This window comes from Mus caroli, chromosome 2 (assembly GCF_900094665.2).
Source record: "Mus caroli chromosome 2, CAROLI_EIJ_v1.1, whole genome shotgun sequence".
Lineage (NCBI taxonomy): Eukaryota > Metazoa > Chordata > Mammalia > Rodentia > Muridae > Mus > Mus caroli.
Genome location: NC_034571.1, coordinates 37,017,392 through 37,038,626, shown reverse-complemented (window position 1 = coordinate 37,038,626; position 21,235 = coordinate 37,017,392). Strand labels below are relative to the sequence as shown.

At 35.8% G+C, this 21,235-nt stretch overlaps 1 protein-coding gene across 3 annotated transcripts in view; it reads left to right on the top strand.

The window, feature by feature from the left end:
- Nucleotides 1-21,235, top strand: part of Lrp1b (LDL receptor related protein 1B) — a 1,970,757-nt gene that overhangs the window by 1,252,754 nt on the left and 696,768 nt on the right. For all 3 annotated transcript variants that reach the window (XM_029472167.1, XM_021181392.2, XM_029472172.1), the window contains exons 22-23: nucleotides 5,878-6,078; nucleotides 8,598-8,843. In XM_029472167.1, the coding sequence (XP_029328027.1) occupies nucleotides 5,878-6,078; nucleotides 8,598-8,843 (447 nt within the window). The remainder of the gene's footprint in view (nucleotides 1-5,877; nucleotides 6,079-8,597; nucleotides 8,844-21,235) is intronic.

The window sequence follows — 21,235 nt, the reverse complement described above, 5'->3', positions numbered from 1 at the left end:
ATGGGTGGGTAGGGAAGTGGGGGGCGGTATGGGGGACTTTTGGGATAGCATTGGAAATGTAATTGAGGAAAATATGTAATTAAAAGTATTAAAAAAAAATAGAGTTCGTTCTATTCCTCTATCGTGTATCCTGGGTATTAAACTCATATAGAGCTTGGCAGCAAATTTCCTTACTCACTGAGTGAGCCATCTCACCTGGCTGAAATTGTTATTTTCCCATCCATTTCATTGAGAGGAGAGAATAACTCTTGGTTTAAACATGGATTTTCATAGTGGCCAATACTGAACAACTTTGAGTTTTTTTGGTTATTTTTTTTCCTTGTAGAATTGTGCATTCACCTCACTTTCCCATTTTATAAAAGGGCCTTACTTGGTTTATCCTTGTTAAACTTTGGAATTTTGTAACCCGTTGTGGATATTAATCATTAGTCCAGTATCTCAACTCTGAACCTCACTTGCTGCTTTTATGATTTTTTCTGTCTTCACATTAATGCCATATAATTCTATTGAGTATAGCAAAAAATATTTCCATTTAGGGTAATTTTAATAGATACATTCTAAATGCTGTCCTACTTAATTCTGTACATTTAAAATCTAGCTAGTTTACATTTCAAATTTTACCTTCCTGGTTTTTCCTCCTCCCAGAAACCCCCTATACCATCCCCCCCCCCCTGCATGTATGAGGGTGTACCATCATCATAGGAAATAATTTTAGATCTGATTCTTGCTTTTTCAGGTGTGGTGGTGTATCTGGGACTTGCTATGGTGGGAGAACTGGGTTCTGATGATCCCAAACAGAAACTTTGGTTTCTGTTGTTTATGTTCTTATGCTTGCCTCCTGCCATCTGATTATCTCTAGTGCTACCTACTCTCGCTATATCTGATTGGAGCCTGTCCTTCCTGTGATTCTGGTTGTGTCAGAACTCCTCAGAATTTAGATGTCTCTGTGATCCTGTGATTCTGGGGTCCTGTAATCTTGAGATCCTGGGTGTGTCAGAGCTGTTGGGCATCAAGCTGCCTCTGAAACTCTGAGACCCTGGTGTTACCAAGCTCCTGGGATCCTGGGATCCTGGGATCCTGTTGCCTCTGATCCTGGGCATGTTACAGTGCTTAGGAGTAGAGATTCTTTTGGGTGTTGTGGGACTGGCTTCAGAGTTCGTGCCAAAGGTTTGCTTGGGGTACCTCTGATCCTGGGCATGTTAGAGCACCTGGGAGTAGAGCTTCCTCTGCGTGTTGTGGGACTGGCTGTTGAATTTGTGCCCATGGTCTGCTCATGAGGGCATCATCCCAGACAGGAAGAAACTGGAACCGGTGCCACTGGTGGGACAGGGTTCCTGTGTCCCTGAGTCCCACTGGTCCTAGTTACTCCCGATTCTTAATTTCTTACAGCCTTATTTTTTTAGTTTTGAGTAATTTAAAATTATGTTTTCGTGTTATTGCAGTTGATATGTTCATTTCTATTATTGTTGATTCTTTCTAAATTGTATGTACCTTAGCTTGGACTTATAGAACAGATTTTATTCCTGTTGTTAAGTTTATAATTTGTCTTCATTTAAAACAAATCTATTATTGAAATAGCAGTCAGTTCTTAGTTTAAACGTTTTTTTCAGTAATATATGTTTAAAATCATCTAGAATACTTTAGTCATTTCAGTACTGATTAAGTGGTTTTCATTTGAGTAATAAAAGTGAAGACTATTATTAAATTTTACAAATAAGTTTGATAATTTTAAATTCAGTGTGTTTTAAAAAATTGACATAATATTTTCATTTCAAATTTTTATTTTGACCCTTATTGTATAAATGATAGACTTTTTAATCAGACTACTAACTGTTTCTGGATACATTTTAAAATTTGTATTACTTACCAACAATATATACTCCAGAAATGATAATTACCTAGAAATACAATAATAATAATAATAATAATAATAATAATAATAATAATAATAATAATAATGTGTAAATAAGAAATAATTTGCAGTGAAAAATATCACTACCAAGAACTACAACAAAACAAGATTTCACAGACAACAACATCCATGGCCCAGTGTGTACTCTACATGTTGACTTTGAAAACATTATGGTCAGCAGCCATTTTTGTTTGTAAATCAGTAAAAACAAAACATTTTTACATGTTCTATTGGTGTGTATTAAAATCATCAACATATCATTCTTCTTTAATGTGTTATTTATATTAACTCTTTGAGATTTTCATATAGTGCACTTTAACCAAACTCAACCCCTCTTTCCCCTAGCTACCACCAGATCAACCCCAATTTTCCCATCCTATCCAAACTTCCTGTGCAATTTTGTTTTAATGACCCAATAAATTTAGGTTGTTTCTCTTGAGCTTATATGTAGGGGTCTGTCCATTAGATCATGTTTAACCTTAAAGAGAGCATACAATTAGAGGAAATGGAGTATCCATTCCCCATAAAATAGCAACTGTTGAATCCATCCAGACACTGTCAATGATATTCTGCTAAACTTTCAGACAGAAGCCTAGCATACCCCATCATCAGAAAGGCTTAATCTAGTAGCTAAGGGAAACAGATGCAGGCACCAACAGACATCTATTACACAGAGTTTTGGGGATCCTGTGGAAGAGGGGATGAAGGACTATAGAAGACAGAGGGATCAAGGACACCACCAAAAACCTACAGAATCAACTAACCTGGGCCCATAGGCACTCACAGAGACTGAACCACCAAATGGAGAACATGCATAGGACAGACCTAGGCCCTTTACACATATTTACACAGCTGTGTAGCTTAGTTTTTCAGATCGGGCTCTTAACAATCGGAAGAGGAACTATCTTTGGCTCTGTTATCTTTCTTTGAGACCTTACCATCCTACTGGGCTACCTTATCTAGCTTTAATAGGAGAATATATCCCTAGTGTTACTTCAACTTGATATACCAAGGTTAGTTAATATCCATGGGAGGCCTCCATTTTCTGAAGAGAAAGGGATGGGACATGGATGGGAAGAGACCAGAGTTTGAGGAGAAAAACTCAGAGAAGAGGAGGAAAGGAGATGGAAATTTTAAATAACATAAAATAAAATATAAAGTAGCAACTACCAACAGCTTCTCAGAGGGAAAACTGTTGAGACCTTCCTTCTTCCCTCTTGTCTGTATTACTCTTCCTTGTTCAAGCCTTTTCCAAGCAAAAGTAGCTACTCTGATTTCCTAAATGCAGTCGTCCTGTCATATCCAGAAGACACTGTTTCATTTTTCCTCTGCCTTGCCCTACTCCCTAGTAATCATTCTTTCTACTCTCTCTGAATGGTCGTTAAGCCTAGGGGTAGGAGTGATAAAGCTGTTTTGGCAGAACACTCCAAAATCAATTGTTCTTGGACCATTGACCATTTGTCCATTAATCACCAACCACTGCATATAAAGGAAATTCTCTAATTAATTAGCTTGGTGATCTATACCTAACAATAGTTACACAGTTATAAATTTGCAGGCCCCCATTGGTGTTATTTCCATTTAGGAAAATAAAAAAATAGGTTAAACCCTAGAATGTATGAGCTCCCAACCATGGGATTTTGGTTAGTTGTTCAGCAGCAGAAATGTATTTCCACCTGTGCCACGAACCTTAAGTTCAAGCACAAAACAGTTGACGATACTGATAACATTCATGTCATTGCTGCCCACGTAGATATTCTTTCCTTCCAAACCAGTCATTATTATAGTTCACAGGGTTTATAGGTAAATACATTGTTGATTTTTTTTTTTTTAGTGGAGCATATAATACTTTCTGATACTACTCAAGTTAGTTAACAAGGAGAAAGCTGTATGGTGAGAACCAACTTGATTTATCCAAGCCTTGCAACTAATGTCTGATGTATTTAGCAATAATGTCTGAATATCCAGTTCTGGTGGGAAATCAAAAACAATACAGGAAACTATTGTCAGTCTGTGGGACACATCTACAGACATGATGGGAGCCCTCATCCACTTAACACCTATGGTATCTAGGAAGATCATATCCCCAGGAAGAGGGAATATATGTAGATAGATAGCACTTATATTTTTCAACCTGGGATACCTCAGTCAGTGTGTTTTCGGTTCTATCTAATAATTTCATAATTTCTTTTCCTGTACAATTGATAAAATTACATTGAATGTAGGTATATTTTCAATATCTATTTATTAGTTGATGTAACTTTGGATTCTATCTAACATCCAGCTATTGTGAATAGAGTAGCTCTGAGCATGGATGACCATGTATCTGTGTAATAGGAAATAACATCTGTTAGGGCAATGTCCAGGTACAGTACAGTTAGATCTTATGATACATCTATCTCTAGGTGTTTTGTTTTTGTTTTTGTTTTGAGGAATCTCTACACTGATTTCTAAGAGATTGTATCAGTTTACACTCTCACCAAAGTGCATGAGGGAACCTCATATAATGAGTAATATTTGTCTTAATTAATTTTCTTAGTCATTCTGATTGGGGTCTAATGTAATCTCAAAGAAATTTTAATTCATTTTCCGTGATGGCTAACAATGATAAATAGTGTTTTAATGTGTTTTAGACATTTCATATTTTATTTTAAGAACTCTCCATCCAGTTCCATCACCCAATTTTTAAAATTCGGTTGTATTTTTACTTTAAGTTTTCAGGTATTTGTATCTTATAGACACTAATCCACTGTTAGACATATAATGTATGGTTTTAGTTTTGTTTTCCTATTCTCTAGGATGCCTTTTCAATTGACTAGCAGTTTCCTCTACAATACAAATCTGTTTCAGTTTTGTAATTGACTGGTCAATTGTTGGTCCTCTTCCCTGAATGACTAGAGTAATGTTAAAGCCTGAGCTTAAAGCCTAAATTGTATTTCCAACTATATTTCTCTCTACATTTTAGGTTCTTATATAACCTTGAAGTTTTTGTGTATTATAAATCAATTTGAATATAGGGTGAGAGAGATTGGATAACTTTCATTCCTCTACATGCAGATAGCAAATATTCCTAACAACAGTTATTTCAAGCATTTTTGCCATGTGTTCTTGTTTGCCTGATTTTTGCATCTTTGTTAGAAAATCAAGTGTTTTTATGTGTATGGGCTAATATCTCCAATGTCAGACCTTCTGCATTGATCATTCAAGGAGTTGTTGTTGTTTTTTTTTGGGGGGGGGGTGTTTGTTTAAGGACTTATTTATTTATTTTATGTGTATGCATACACAGTCACTGTTTTCAGACACACCAGGAGAGGGCATCAGATCCCATTACAGATGGTTGTGAGCCACCATGTGGTTGTTAGGAATTGATCTCAGGACCTCTGGAAGAGCAGTCAGCCCTCTTAACCACTGACCCATCTTTCCAGCCCCAGGGAGGTTTTGTTTTGTCCTTAAAATTACATTGGTTATCCAGGACTGATATTCTTTCATAAAGCAACTTTCATGTCATGATCATTTCTAGATATGTAGGTAACAAGTGTTGAGGGGTTTAGTTTACATATACAAATAAAATACTACTTACCCTAAAATAAAGCATTTGCCTAAGTTTCAGCTTAGGTCATAATTAACAGTGTTTGCCCAAATGTCGGACTGTGAAAATAAATGATTCAAATTGTACAATTAAACTTTAACTCTGAAACTATTACACACTTTGGGATATTCACATAATCTCTTTTTATTTAATAATATAGACAATAATTTAAAATTCAGAAAACACCAGTGCTCAGACTCTACAAGCAAGACAAGAACATGCCAATGCTGTCATGAAAACAAACTGTCAAACTATCAGGATTGATTTTTTTGTTAATAGCAAATAGTTCTGACTCTGACAAAAACAATAATAATGGCCGTTCTTTACTGTGATCTAACTGCAAATTACAAATGCATTTTCTTTCCTTTCCATTAAGGGAGATGCATCAACAATGCCTGGGTATGTGATGGAGATGTTGACTGTGAAGATCAGTCTGATGAAGAAGACTGTGACAGTTTCTTGTGTGGACCACCCAAGTACCCTTGTGCTAATGATACCTCTGTGTGCCTGCAGCCAGAAAAACTCTGCAATGGGAGGAAGGACTGTCCAGATGGGTCAGATGAAGGCGACCTTTGTGGTATTGCTTGCTCTGTCATATTTACTTCTCTCCAGGGATTAGAACCTTTTCGTTCATTTGCTTCTACTTATTCACATCAAAGCACTCATTCTTTCCATTGATTCCCTTCAAATGAGACTTTTTGCACTTGCTCTTATATTTAATTTTTAGGTACTGAATTGCTTTGTAAATTGCAGTGAATGTGATCAAGAAATTCTGAAAACAAGAAAAAACAAACACTAGACAATGCATTTACCAGGTAGAGAGCTCTGTAAGTGTTACATCTCTAGTACCTGCCTCCTGTTCTATAGCTGAATTGATTAGCGTTGTCAGGAAGTCACTGAGAACAGTGAAACTTCACTGTTCAAAGTGAAACATACTGCTGATGAGTCTTCAGACATTACAAGAGAAACTGTGGTTTTGTTTGTGACAGGAAGAGGAGAAGCTGGACTTAAGACAAACTATTACCTAAGTTGCTATGATGCTGTCTCTGTTTTGAAGTTCTTGTATAATACCTTCCATTATTATGCTTATGGAGTTAAAATGATCAATTCACCAGACTTTAAAAGAACTTGAAATAGCCATCTCTCTATGCCGAACAATACATATGAAGGGAAAGAAATAAAAATGTTTCTCATCTTCAGGAAATCAAAGAGTTATCAGTAGAGAATTTAGGTATGTTTGCTAAAGGATACTGATGGAGGCATCAACAAAGAGTGTAAATAATGATAAGAAGAACAAATCATACCCTGGTGCTTTGTAAGGTAATGAAGAGGAAAGGATAGCTATGACTTGACTTAACTAAATAGTTTCACTACTCCCACTTAATGTTACATAAATCCATAAAGGACATCAGAAATTCTTAGTACTAAGACAAAAGAAATTATATTTGAAATAAACTAAAACTATTGTGAACCCCCCCTTTTTTAACCTGCTGGGCACAATGACATTTTTTTAACAGTAGTTCTCTTGAAAAGGGGTATCAACTGAACTAAAAATGGAGCACCTATTTCAAAATGGCTATACTTATCAAATGATTATGATTACTGCAGAACAAGAATTCTTGAAAATAAATCTATATTTCCTTCCAAAATAATACCTAACATGAATTCAATTCTTAAAGAAAATTGGCTAATGGAATTACAACCCAATTTTACAAGAAAAATACGTCTAGAATAACCAGGACATTTAAGTTATACATGAAAATATTGCTACAATTTGTCAGTTATTATACAAGAGTCATTTTTAGTACTTCCCTGAAAAAGCACAGCTAGACCAGTTTTGAGAAACAATTGTTAAATTCTTATTTTTACATGATGTTTGTTGTTGCTTGATGTAATTTTTTTGTTTTATTTTAGCATAGTGTCTCACTGAGTGAACAGGGCCAAGCTCAAACTCACTGTTGCAACCAGCTTGGCCTCATACTCACAAATATCCACCTGCTTCAGCCTTCCTAGTTCAGTGATTAAAGGCATGCATGCTGAACTCAAAACATTTTTGGTGCAAAGAAATAGAAAGAAGCTCCTGGGCTTGTTGCTATGTATCTGTTTCCTCCTTGGGAAGAGTAGGAAACTGTAGGGACCATAAGGGACTTGTTGAGAAGAGTAGGTGTAGTAAGAAAACAGTAGGCTCTGTGGGGTTGTAAAAACACAAATCTGCTACCTTACTCAAGAGCCTGACATTCCGAAATTTGCCAACACTGAAAATGCTGGTCCCAATTTTAAATTATCCCTTTTTAAAATATCCCTATTTTAAAATATCCCTTTTTAACTTTAATTTTATTCATCCCATATCTTTAATTGTCTATTGAATGTCAGGCTGATAAATATAATTAGATATATTCTATATCCTTCTAAAGCCTAAAACTTTGTGATTATAAAAGAATAATAATAAATGCATGTATCCAAAGTGTTAATACAAGTGGCATGAGGAAAGGATTCTCTTTTTTTATGAACTATGTTCATTATTTATAACAATGTGAATAATGGCTGCTCATTACTAGTGCTAAAATACCAGTAAAATTTTGTTTGTGTAATATATATCATATTTCCATGTCCTCATTGAATTAGTCATAACAACCAATATATAGGACACAATGAACAAAGAAAACTACTCCTCATTGTCACTGTAATTACATATGCATATATGTATTTATTTATAAGTATTAAATACTTAGGTACCCAAAATCGGTTTTTCTTGTGAAAGGGATTTACAACTGATTTTGAACAGCTTCTTTAAAGACTGAGAATAATTTTCCCAGTTTTAACAAAAGTACTAAACACAATTGCATCAACGTGCTAACCCAAGCTATATTATAAATGTAGTAGAAATGGAAATTTGCATTCCCAATTCTTACCATTTATAAATAAATTCTGCTATTAAATCATTCCTAGCATTATTTAGTGTCCATTGAGTGTGGGGGCTTGACTTATATTGGGTCAAAAAAGCTCCAACTCTAATTCCAGACATAGAGAATTCAATCAGTGAATAGTATGGACTAAGAAAAGATGATCTGACCCAAAGCATCTGTCCCTTTACAGATGAGTGTTCTCTGAACAATGGAGGGTGTAGCAACCACTGTTCTGTTGTTCCTGGAAGAGGAATTGTCTGTTCCTGCCCAGAAGGACATCAGCTCAAGAAAGACAACAGAACCTGTGAAATCGTGGACTACTGTGCCTCCCACCTGAGGTGCAGCCAAGTATGTGAGCAGCAAAAACATATGGTCAAGTGCTCCTGCTATGAAGGCTGGGCGTTGGGGACTGATGGGGAAAGCTGCACCAGTGTGGGTGAGTAGATACTGTAAATGATGAAAACAAATCCCAAACCACTTTAAACAATAATAAAAGGATTCTATTTATTCTGTAAGACACCTTTAAATGTCATAGGGCATGTTTAACCTATTCCAAAACCTTCTAAAAGGATGTGTTACAACATTTCTTCCTATCATAACCTTCAGACACGTAGACATATGATTACTACTACAGTTCTAACCTGCCCTTCATGAGGAACACATAGCATATTTGAAATTACACATTACTCAAATGGAACTTCAGATATTAATAAATTTATATTATCTTTTAAGTTGTATTGAGTCCTGGTGACTCTTACACATATGTGCATAGAACACACTTCTGAAATCCATTGAGGAAAACAACAGGTCTTATCTTTAATTAACTTCCAGATGAGAGAAAGCATCTCTTTCATTTTATTAATGTAGGTTTCAGACCAGTAACAGTATTACCTACCAGGATGAATTTGTATCCAATAAAAATGACAGGCATAAATAGATAGATAGATAGAAGATAGAGAGATAGATGATAGATTAGTAATATATATATATATGTATATATATATACAAATCATTTATTTTTAGTCTTGATTACTACATTTCAATATATTTATTTTTATGTTATATACATACAGAGTTGATTTCCAGCTCTTATGCTTTATAGAAATTTTCTAGTCTATAAGCTTTATTAGATGTCCAAGAGTCTATGCATCATGAATCTTCATTCATTTTATTTCTTCTACTGGGCTACCATTTTCCTCCCTTCTTTTCTAGAAATCTAGGTTATTCTTTGATTCTCTCTAAACCAGAAATTTGTATTACTCAGTGTTTTAATTTCATTCATATTTCTCTGTGTAGTACACCATATTCCTAAGGTTGTATGGTCATGGTTTGATTTGACTTTCTATACTCATGTATAATTTCTTCTTGTTTATCATTCTAACCAAATAAGAAAAATTGAAAATCAGAAATCGAATTACAGTCTTTTCTCTGCTCTTTAAAGTAGCTTCCAGTCTAATTTGTGAAAATTAATATACAACCAATGACTATTATATTTTCAGGGACCATTTGATTTATAATCTTCTATTTTATTGTTCTATAGAAATGTGTGATTCTTTATCTCCTGTTAAATATTGAATGCCCAACTATGCTGTTAAGGACTATTTATTGTATGTTTAATTCTCCAAGACTCTAAATAAAGTAATCCTCATAAGAGTCTAAAAAGATCAATCTGTTGTGTTAAAAGTATCATTTTGCTAAGAGTAGAGAAACACCATATCAGATTTGATCGTAAATGTGTTATGATCATAGCTTAGGAAAACCATAACATATTCTTTGATATAGATGAAGTTATTAAGGTATCATGAAATAACCAATGAGTTAATAGCTATAAGTTTCTACTTGCCTAAAGGTAAACGTTTGAATGTATACACCCAGGTTCAAAACTAATCCTAATGGAGATAGCCAAAGCTCAGCCTGGGAGGAAGTCCCTAGAGCACTCGCACATACCTCATAATTTGAATGCGTCAAACCTGCTTTGTTTGTGATGAAGGAGAAAAGCAAACATGTAAAATATTAAGGTTGAAATAAAGATTTTCTCACATGAATAAATTACCAAGTTGATAATTAATTGCACTTCGAAATAGAAAAATTAAAACTCTTGTCAACATTTATGTTATTCATAGACATGTTTTATTAATTGTTCTACTTGCCCACCTATAAAAGTTTTTGTTCTATGTTTCTGTTATTTCATCTCTTTGAAAAACAGAAAACTCATAGAACATTAAAAATGAATTGTCATGCAACTCCTGGACTTCAAAATATATATTTCTTCTTTCATGTCATCCCTTCACATTCATCATTCTTTATGTGATACCCTTTCAGAAATAAATGTTGTTGCTATTGCATTTAATACCAGTGCTAACTCACCTTGACAACTTAAAACAATACAAAAAGAAGGAAAAAAGAAAAGAAAGAACTGTAGGCCTTATGATTCAAATACATTAGTGCCAGGATACCCCTGGTATCCTCAAACCTTGAATTATTTTCTGGAAAGCTTTCATATATTTGTATTTGCTTTTGAAATTCTTCACACATTAGATTTTACTGCCATGCTGTGCTGCTTTTATTTTCTTCATTTTTTTTTACATCATATCTAAAGTCTTGCTTATTAAATATAATCCTAAATCACTATTACTTTTACAACTTTGATTTTTATTTAATAAGTCATACAAATTTCACTTTTCTATTTGTTCTCTTATTTTCTGCCTTTCTAAAATGCTCTATTATGTCTCTGCCTTAATTTTCAAATAGCATTCTCTTTGGGTGTTCTACTAAAAGTCCAGGAAGTTACTGTCAGGGGTTGTCTTTCTAAGTGCTATGTGCTTTTTGGTGGGCAGCCTCTGGCTAGTTTGCAACATTTCTCAGACTACAGTCAAAAACATTATAACTTTCTTTCTCTTTCCTCTTAACCTAAAGCAAATTATATTTTCTCAACAATGGCACCTTTGTTCCTATTTCTCCAGTGTTTCATAGCTTAGATGAGAAAAGTTTTATTGTTACCAATTATATTTTTGGAAAGAGACTGTGGCTGCAGATTCACAAACACTGTAGTGAAGAGATCATCTTTGGGTACAGTGTGTTGCTCTTTCAATCTTTGATCCTCACATATGTCTACCTGCAGCCACTTGGCAAACACGTTTTACTCTGAAAAAATATGTGGATTGTGAAAAATTAATGGTTTTGGACACTTACATTTTAAAGGACTTCAGCTTTCTTTTTTTTTTAAATAATTCTGTATATCAGAGGGCCACCTCAAAATTACTTGACTATGGGAATGGAGACATTTCTCAGTGGTTAAAATTAGTTCCTGATTTTGATAAGGATCCAAGTTCATATCCAAGCACCTACATCAGAGAGCTCAAAATCTTAAATTACCTTCCCCGGAGAACTAATCGATAAGCTGTTCTGTCTTTGGAAAACACCTGTGTGTTTAAAACAAGCAGGAGCATGTATACACAAACACACACACACATAGATACACACACATACACATACACACACAGAAACACACTCATGAACACACACACCTAGAAACATAGGAACACACACAGACACATAGACACACACACACACACACACACTCACACGTGCATGAAGAAGCACAGTTACTAATGAGATGGGAAATATCTGCATGCTTATCACTCATGGTCTCCTTCCTCTTCTCTGATAATTGCCATGACCAATAGCTGTTAGTATATCAAACCTACATTTTCTTTGTAAACTTACATCATGTAAACTCTTTTCTTTATTATTATTACTTTTTTTACTGTCCAGTTGCTACTCCACTCCCAGTCTACCCTCCCACAGTCCCTCATACCATTCCTCCTCCCCTATCTCCAAGAGGATCTTCCCAATCTCCCCCTCCATGACTCCCTACTCTCTGGGTCTTCAAGTCTTTTGAGGGTTAAGTGTGTATTCTCCCACTTAGGCCAAACCAGACAGTTGTCTACTGTATATGTGTCAGGGGCTATGGACTAACTTGTGTATGCTGCCTGGTTTGTAGCTTTGTGTCTGAGAGATCTCAAGGATCTGGGTTAGTTGAGACTGCTGGTCTTCCTATGAGGTAGCCCTCCTCCTCAGTTTTTTTCCAGACTTTTCATATACAACCACAGGGGTCCCCAACTTCAACCCAATGGTTGAGTGTAAATATCTACATCTGTTCCAGTTAGGTTCTTGTTGGTCCTCTCAGAGGACAGCTCTTTAACCCTGTTTTCTTCAGGGTTAACTCTTTCAAAATACTCACTTTAGTTGATTAATAACCACTATTTATTAAATGTCTATGGGTATTGAATACTATTGATAGAATGTCTCTCATTGAATAATTACAGAAACTGAGACCCAGAAAAATAAATTCACTGTTTAAAGATTGTAGCTAAGAGGTAATAAAGCAAAGATATTTATGTACCATCCTAGCCATGTCATCTCAAAATGTAGCAGCAAAACTCTGCCCATCATGCCTATAATTTAGGTTAGTAGCTCTGTGCTGACTAGCACATACAATCTTTCCACAAAATTCAACGTGGCATTGTGCCTCTGGCTTAAGCAACAGTCTTCTGGGACCTCTACTTTTAGATGCTGGGGTTTGGGGTTTGTGTGTTGCCCCCAAGGGTCAGCAGATGGTAGCAGAAGGGGTGCAACTTTTTGTTCCCTTAACTCCTGAAATTAGAAAAGGAGAGGGACACAGGCATAAATTCCTGGGGGCATTCCACTTGCCTGTCTGGGGGTTAGGACTTGTAGCTACACTATCTTAAGTCCGAAGCCAGTGTGAAATGCTTGTCTGCAGTATATTAAAGGCTGGGCTCTAAAAGAAAGAAAGAAAGAAAGAAAGAAAGAAAGAAAGAAAGAAAGAAAGAAAGAAAGAAAGAAAGAAAGAAAGAAAAGAAAGAAAGAAAGAGAAAGAAAGAAAGAAAGAAAAAGAAAGAAAGAAAAAGAAAGAAAGAAAGAAAGAAAGAAAGAAAGAAAGAAAGAAGAAAGAAAGAAAGGAAGGAAGAAGGAAAGAAAGAGAGAGAGAAAGAGGAAAAGAAAAGAAAGGAAAGGAAGGGAAAAGGGAAGAGAAAAGGGAAGGGAAAAGAGAATGGAAGAAGGGGAGGGAAGAAGGGGAGGGAAGAAGGGGAGGGCAAAGGGAGGGCAAAGGGAAGAGAAGGGAAAAGGAAAGGGAAGGGAAAAGGGAAGGGAAGGGAAGGGAAGGGAAAAGGGAAAAGGGAAAAGGGAAAAGGGAAAAGGGGAAAGGGGAAAGGGGAAAGGGGAAAGAGGAAAGAGGAAAGGGGAAAGAGGAAAGAGGAAAGAGGAAAGAGAAAGGAGAAAAGAGAAAAGAGAAAGGAGAAAAGAGAAAGGAGAAAAGAGAAAAGAGAAAAGAGAAAAGAGAAAAGAGTAAAGAGAAAAGAGAAAAGAAAGAGAAAAGAGAAAAGAGAAAAGAGAAAAGAGAAAAGAGAAAAGAAAAGAAAGAGAAAAGAAAAAGAAAGAGAAAAGAGAAAGAAAGAGAAAGAGAAAGAGAAAGAGAAAGAGAAAGAGAAAGAGAAAGAGAAAGAGAAAGAAAGAGAAAGAGAAAAGAGAAAGAGAAAGAGAAAGAGAAAAGAGAAAAGAAAAAGAAGCAGACATAAGTCACCTGACTTTGCAAAATCCAGCACCAGTGGGTTGGTCATGAACTTGAGAATGGGACTCCACATTGCTGGCATCATGACCACTAGCAGTGGAGGAAGCAGAGCTAGCCAAGGGCTTGACAGACACCTTCTCTACTTATGCCATGAGGGAGGAGGAAGACAGGGGTTCATGAGACTTCTTTGTATCATTAGTGAGTTCTTGGAGATTGTGAAGGTAGGGGGATTGGGAAGAACAATGTATTTCTTGTCATGGTAATTTGCCTGTGTTTGTAAAGGTGTCTTGCATCATGTAGGCAAAAGGAAGAGGGAAAAAAGGAGACTACCACCGGGAATAGCTATTTGTGCATTTTTTTTAAATGGTGTCCAGTGGAGTGCAAGGTTGGTGTTCAGGGGCAGGAGATGTCCACATGACTTTTTAGTGAGGATTATTTATTTATTTATTTATTTATTTATTTATTTATTTATTTTGCAATGAATTGTTTCCCATAATGAAAAATGAAAGGCGACCATAGATGCAGAGAAGAGCAAATTAGGAAAATATAAGACTGCCTTCCCTTAGAGTTGTGGATGCTGATGGGCCTTTGGGCTGACACCAAAAGTCTGTGACTGCTTGCACCGGGGGCACTATACTTTTTTGTTCAAAGCAGAGATTTTGCTGGATCCATGAGAGCACCAGATGTCATATTGTGTGTGTGTTTGCTCCAGTTGTGGCCCCACAATCTGGGCACCAGCTATAGTATGCATTTTGGGGTCCAGCTATGTGTCATGTTTCCTAGCTCTCTGTATAGATTAGGCTACATACAGGGCTGGAAGGAAGAAGCAGAGTCTGGAGTGGATGGGGTCTGCAGGTTCCTGGTCTAGCTTAAAGTTTTGCAGAGGGTAGGATGCGCTGTGGGAACGGGGATCATTTTAATGAAAATCTCCCCTAGATAATCTTAGCTTGTGTACATATTTTTTTTTCCGGATTTAACCAATGCTATATATGAACACTGGAGAGTGGGAAAGGTTCTACATAGGGTGAATTCAATAGTAGGAGTTTAAAATACTGTACATGCCTCATTCATATGGAAAGGGGTTCCAGAGTCTCAGGTATTCTCTAGGAGGGTGAATATCAGGGGGAAAATAGTTAAACTTATAGAATTGTCATTTGACCACTTATACATTTGGCCTTACTCAGGTAGAGGGTGTGGGGAATCCCCAGACAAGGTCAGAGAAGGTGAAGTCCTGCTGGTAAAGGGAGTTCTCCATTTTTATTGACATCAGAGGAGCTATCTAGACATGATAGACAATGATATTAATCAGCAGAGGTTCCCAACAGGTGGTGAAATTTATTCTCCCTACTCCAAGGTTCAGCTTCGATGTGATGCCAGTGCCCAGTTCCTCAATGTTGTGAGGTCTCACATTCCCACAATACCTTTGAACTTTAAAATTTCAAGAGCTTCTTCTTTTCAGCCTTTCTAATCAAGGATTTTTTACTCAAATTATTTATACATCTTTTGCAAGATAAAATTTTGTAGCTTGCAGCACATAGCATATTTGTTGTGAAATCTTATTTTAAATAGTTAGGCCATTTATCTTTTCTTTCATAACACTGATATTCATTACTTTCTTTACCTCCCATTTTCCTTTTATCTTTTGGAGACTGAATGAAGGGATGGGTTAATTAAAGCCCTTGCTACTCAGCACAGAACCAACATTGTTTTATGTAGAATCTTCCTCTTATTTCCACATCTCTTTTAATTTGTTTCTAAAGCCTACTTCCTTTACCAACTGATGGCCATTCCTATTTGAATCAGATATTTTCTTACAAAATATAAACAGTGTTATGCATTAATATGTTTAAATTTATGAAATGAAATCACCTATAGTATAACTAATCCTATTAATGTTCTCATTCAGTGCTGTTTTTATTACTTGTGATATGTGTACAGCTAATCGACTATGTGTAATTGGTATACACTATCACATGATAGTGCTTAACCATATGGCAAATAGACAATTAGACAATATCATAACATGACCCCAGCAAATCCTGAAGTGGATTTATTTTTTTCCAGTCTGCTTTTATACCATTCTAGGTACATTCAAAGAATAGAGTCAATTCTAGGTCAAACAAGGCATAAGCAAAGGTCCCATGATTACTGTATTAAGTGACTTAACAATGTAATCAAGATACATAGAATATATTCCTCAGCTGTATTCATCTTGAGTCTTATCCTCGTCCAATATCAAATTCTTGCCTAAGCCCACTTCCTTGTCCTAGCCCAATGTAAATATTCTTGCCAATATCCTTGAAGCAGTACCAGGAGCTCTTCATATCAACCCCTTTTTATTTCATAAACTAAATATGCCTGTCTTAAGTTGTTCTGACAAGAATGCCTTCCTTACCCATCATTGAATGTACACTATCCAAAACGATGTACTTTTGTCTTAGGTTGGTAAGGCTCTGTACAGAATCTTAGCTGTCATTGACTGCCAGCCTGTTAAAGGAGGGATGCTATCTGCGGATCCATTTTTAGTTTCAGGCTAAGTATTTTGTCCATGAACATGTTGATGTTTTTAAAGGTAGTTTTATCTAAATGGGCAGGAATAAAAGTATTCCCAGGACATGAAGGGCCAACATGATCAAACTACAAAAGCCATTTTGAAGCTTGACCAAGATGGAAATATTTGATCAAGCTTCAAAACCACCTTAAACCACAAATAATTTTATCATCAGTATCTGTAGCACCATATCTCAGAGGAACAACATTCTTTAAATTCATAATCTTGGTATGATTATAATACCTAGAGAGGTGTTAGAATTATGCCAAATACCTTGGAAGTGTCTTTAAATTTTATCCCTTTTATAGTAACTGTTATTGTAAATTTTAGAAGTGACACAAATCCATTGATATTTAGCATAATGCTTGAGATGGCTTCTTACTCTTTTTTTTCTTTTTTTTTAAATTTTTAATATTTTTATTACATATTTTCCTCAATTACATTTCCAATGCTATCCCAAAAGTCCCCCATAGCGCCCCCCACTTCCCTACCCACCCATTCCCATTCTTTTGGCCCTGGCATTCCCCTATATTGGGGCATATAAAGTTTGCAAGTCCAATGGGCCTCTCTTTCCATTGATGGCCGACTAGGCCATCTTTCCATACATATGCCGCTAGAGACAAGAGCTCCGGGGTTCTGGTTAGTACATCATGTTGTTCCAACATAGGGTTGCAGATCCCTTTAGCTCCTTGGTTACTTTCTCTAGCTTCTCCATTGGGAGCCCTGTGATACATCCAATAGCTGACTGTGAACATCCACTCCTGTGTTTGCTAGGCCCCGGCATCATCTCACAAGAGACAGCTATATTTGGGTCCTTTCAGCAAAATATTGCTAGTGTATGCAATGGTGTCAGCGTTTAGAAGCTGATTATGGGATGGATCCCTGGATACAGCAGTCTCTAAATGGTCCATCCTTTCATCACGCTACGAACTTTGTCTCTGTAACTCCTTCCCTGGGTGTTTTGTTCCCAATTCTAAGAAGGTGCACAGTGTCCACACTTTGGTCTTCATTGGCTTCTTACTCTTAAAGCTGCTCTACCAGCAATAATCAAGCTCACTACCCTCTTCCTTTTGCTTAAATTCTGAGTCACTTCTTCCATTTTTTTTTTTTTTTAGTACAAAGGTCCTTTTATACTCACAGGCAATAAAACAAAAGCTGGTTGATAGAACAACATACATCATATCAGATATAACAGATTTCAATACACCAACACAATTAGAAAGTATAGAGTCAATACAACTTACATTAAATACTGTTGAAGAAAACAGTAATTTTAGTAAGACCAATTAATAAAAGATTATTAACCTTATCACAAACACTAACTTTTGTCTAAAATCCAGAACTTGTACCAGTTTTGTGTATTTGTAATACAACTTCATAGAGAGGTACAGTTAATTTCCAAATATGCCCTTGAAAATGACCCGAATCTGATTGCTAAAGATCTATGCACATCTCCTTTTGTCCAATGTTTGATTGATTCCCAGCCCAATCAATAATTCATATATTACTGGAAACATTAAACCACACTGGGGTTTGATATAATTTTCTATCCATCTAACACTTTTGTTAAATGCCCAGTTATACCTTCTCTTGGTTTCAAATCCACAAGATCGTATCTCATGAGGATCAGGGTCAGATCCCTTATAATATTTAGGCTTGCCCATCTCTATGCCATAGGTTACAGTTTTAGAGATAATCTTCCAAATTTCTGGCCTTGACCATACAGAAATATGTAGCAAAGGTGAGTCAGGAACCTATGTCTAGTACAGTTGCTGTGTGACTATTGTCAGGGCACTCAGCAAGCTCCTGTTTAGCATCATTCTTTGTCCCAGAATCTCTATGTCTCACCATATTCTCTGGCAGCCACCTCTCTCCTTCAGCATTCTGTGGGGAAAAAAATGGGACACCCTCTTTCCCATATTAATATCCAGTCAGGACCATGTCATATGCCAATAAGCAGATCGTTCCAGTTCACTTGGGCATAAGTATGCCTAGTTATATGGTGCCATAAATACTCAGCTGCAAAGGATGGCTTAGCATTGAAGGTCAAAAAATTCAAAATAAATTTTTGTGATTCAAAATAAAATTTTGTGGTAAAGGAGTATACAACTACACCTATTTTTGTTTTATGTTACCCAATTTTTAGAGCTCCATGGGCTCATTCCATAATTCTCTGTCCTTGAGGACATATGAAATCATTTATCATTTATATAGGTTATAACTTATACTTTATAAATTTAACATATACTTAATTCATATTTTAACATATGAATTCATACCTAATGTGTATAATTTTATCTAAACTTGATATTTAATGTATATTATTTATATTTATTATATAAAATATATATTAGTGTACATAAATTATATTTTGTGAATATAATTTCTATTTAACTTATAAAATTAATATTTAACATAGATAATTACATATACACATGCATGTGAAAACATGCATGTAGCTATTATATGCATGTTTCAATGTATATAATTTTTAACTTATATGATATATCCTAGTTTATCTAAATTATATTTAGGACCACCTGTTGGATTGGATAAGAATAGGCAGGTGTATTTATTTGGAGTCCATTTGATCTTTGACAAAGGTCCAAGCCTTAGGACTCTTGATTTCCTGAAGCTTATGTGAACTGTAGTTTACAAGAGGATGTACATTAGTATTTGACATTGCATTGAAATCTATATTTTAGAAATATAGTTAACAGATGTCTCTTAGACAACAGGAGTACACTCATGCCTTTGAAACTTAGTAAAAGCTATTGGTTTGAGTTAAAAGGCATAGACGATTTTTTCATCAGTCCAGAGAACCAGATATACTGATTAAACAGAGTTGTTTTTAGTATGATGAGAAGCATCTTTGAGTTTATATTTATAAGAAAACCAAAAGGGAATTAAAATATTGAGCCAGTGATTGAATTATAAACCAAAAATTTTCCATTGCCTTTAGATGTATTTAACTATAATTTTTAAAAGTTCCTTTGCAATATCAGAGAATAACCAGAATTTTGGAAGGCAAAGCAAATTTTTTACAATATAAAGAATTCAGTCTCTCAAAAATCAATAACAAATGCATTATTTTCGTGTTAAAGCTTAACTGCCAGTTTTTGTATATGAATGCACAATGGTGCAGCTTTTAATACCTCATTAAAGAAACATTGTTTGAAATCTTATCTTTTATAAGACTGGTTTCTAGGACAGGAACTACATAAAATATTATTCCAATTCAGAGGTATCTCTAGAGACTTATTTCCCTGGGTTGACTCATGCCATGGGTTGTTGCCCAGAATAACTCCAACCCTGAGTTACCAGTTTTAAGCCAACTTTATGTTACTGATGTTACACACTTTTAACCATAACAAATAACTTGTAAGACAATAATCTATAATGAAGATGTGCAGAACATATTTCAGCTCTTAAGACCAGTCAGAAATTAACATGAAGTGACTATACATATTTACTTATTTAGACTAGACACACAAAATTTTCTTACTATTTCTAGCTGTAACTTAAGGGAAGAGCACCTTGTCACCTGCTGAACCAAATAATTAGTCACAGAGATTTTTGTCGGAGAAACAGCCATCAGTTTCCCGTCCAGAGAAGCAGAGAAGCTGCTGGATCCTTTAAGAGTGGCTTGTATAGACAATCAGCCTCTGGCAGGACTTTCCAGCAGTGCTAGAATCCAAGATACATGTGCAGGGCTCCAATGGCAGTTTATCAGTTTTTCCTGTGTCAATTGAGACTGGGTAAGGGGTGAATAGACAGCAGATAAAGTTTTAACCATTTTTTTCTTTTGAATATAAAACAGCATCAATCAAGCAACAAAACAAAACTACAGACATAAACTGTCAGACATGGACAGAAAGGTACACCAAGGACATTCATGAAGCAGAGAGGGAAGAGAACCAGATGTCCCACCAAAATGACCCAGATATTCTATCTAAGAGACGCAGAACCAGAATTATGCATTCCCCTAGTGGAAATGACAGAGGGAGCAGGATGTCTCCTAACCTGCTCTTGATCCTAGGAGAGATCTGGAACAGCTTATTTTCATTTTACTTCTATTTCACTAAAGCTTCCCTGGATAGGGGGAAGACTGCTTCTTTGAAATCCATTCTCCCTCTCATGTCTAGTGTTTAAACTGTCTTTATTTAAACTCAAAAAGCCAAAAACATCTATGGGAATTATCTTTGCTCCTCTAGATTTTAGCATATCTCTAAGCATATATACAAGAAGCATCCTACCATTACCCTGCCCAATTTTACAGGGTTTATTTACCTCTGGCCCAACTTTTCTATATTTTCCTTTGAAAGTATTTCCTCCCCTCCCCAATTGCCCACCCCCTTGTAGTCTTCATGGTTCCCCTCATATTAGAGCCCCACTTTGGGTGCCACATCACCAAGCCAGCTCAATCAGTCAACAGGTTCTCTAGGGAATAGGTGAAGAAAAAAGACAATTAGACATTATAACCTGACCCTAGCAAGTGCTGAGGCAGGTTTTTCTTGTTTTTTTTTTTTTTTCATTCTGCATTTATACCATTCTAGGTACATACAAAGAAGTGGGTCAATTCTAGGTCAAAGAGAATGTAGACAAGGAGCAAACAAGGCATAAACAAAGGTTCCATGGTTACTATATTCAGTGACTTAACAAGACAATCAAGATACAAAGAATA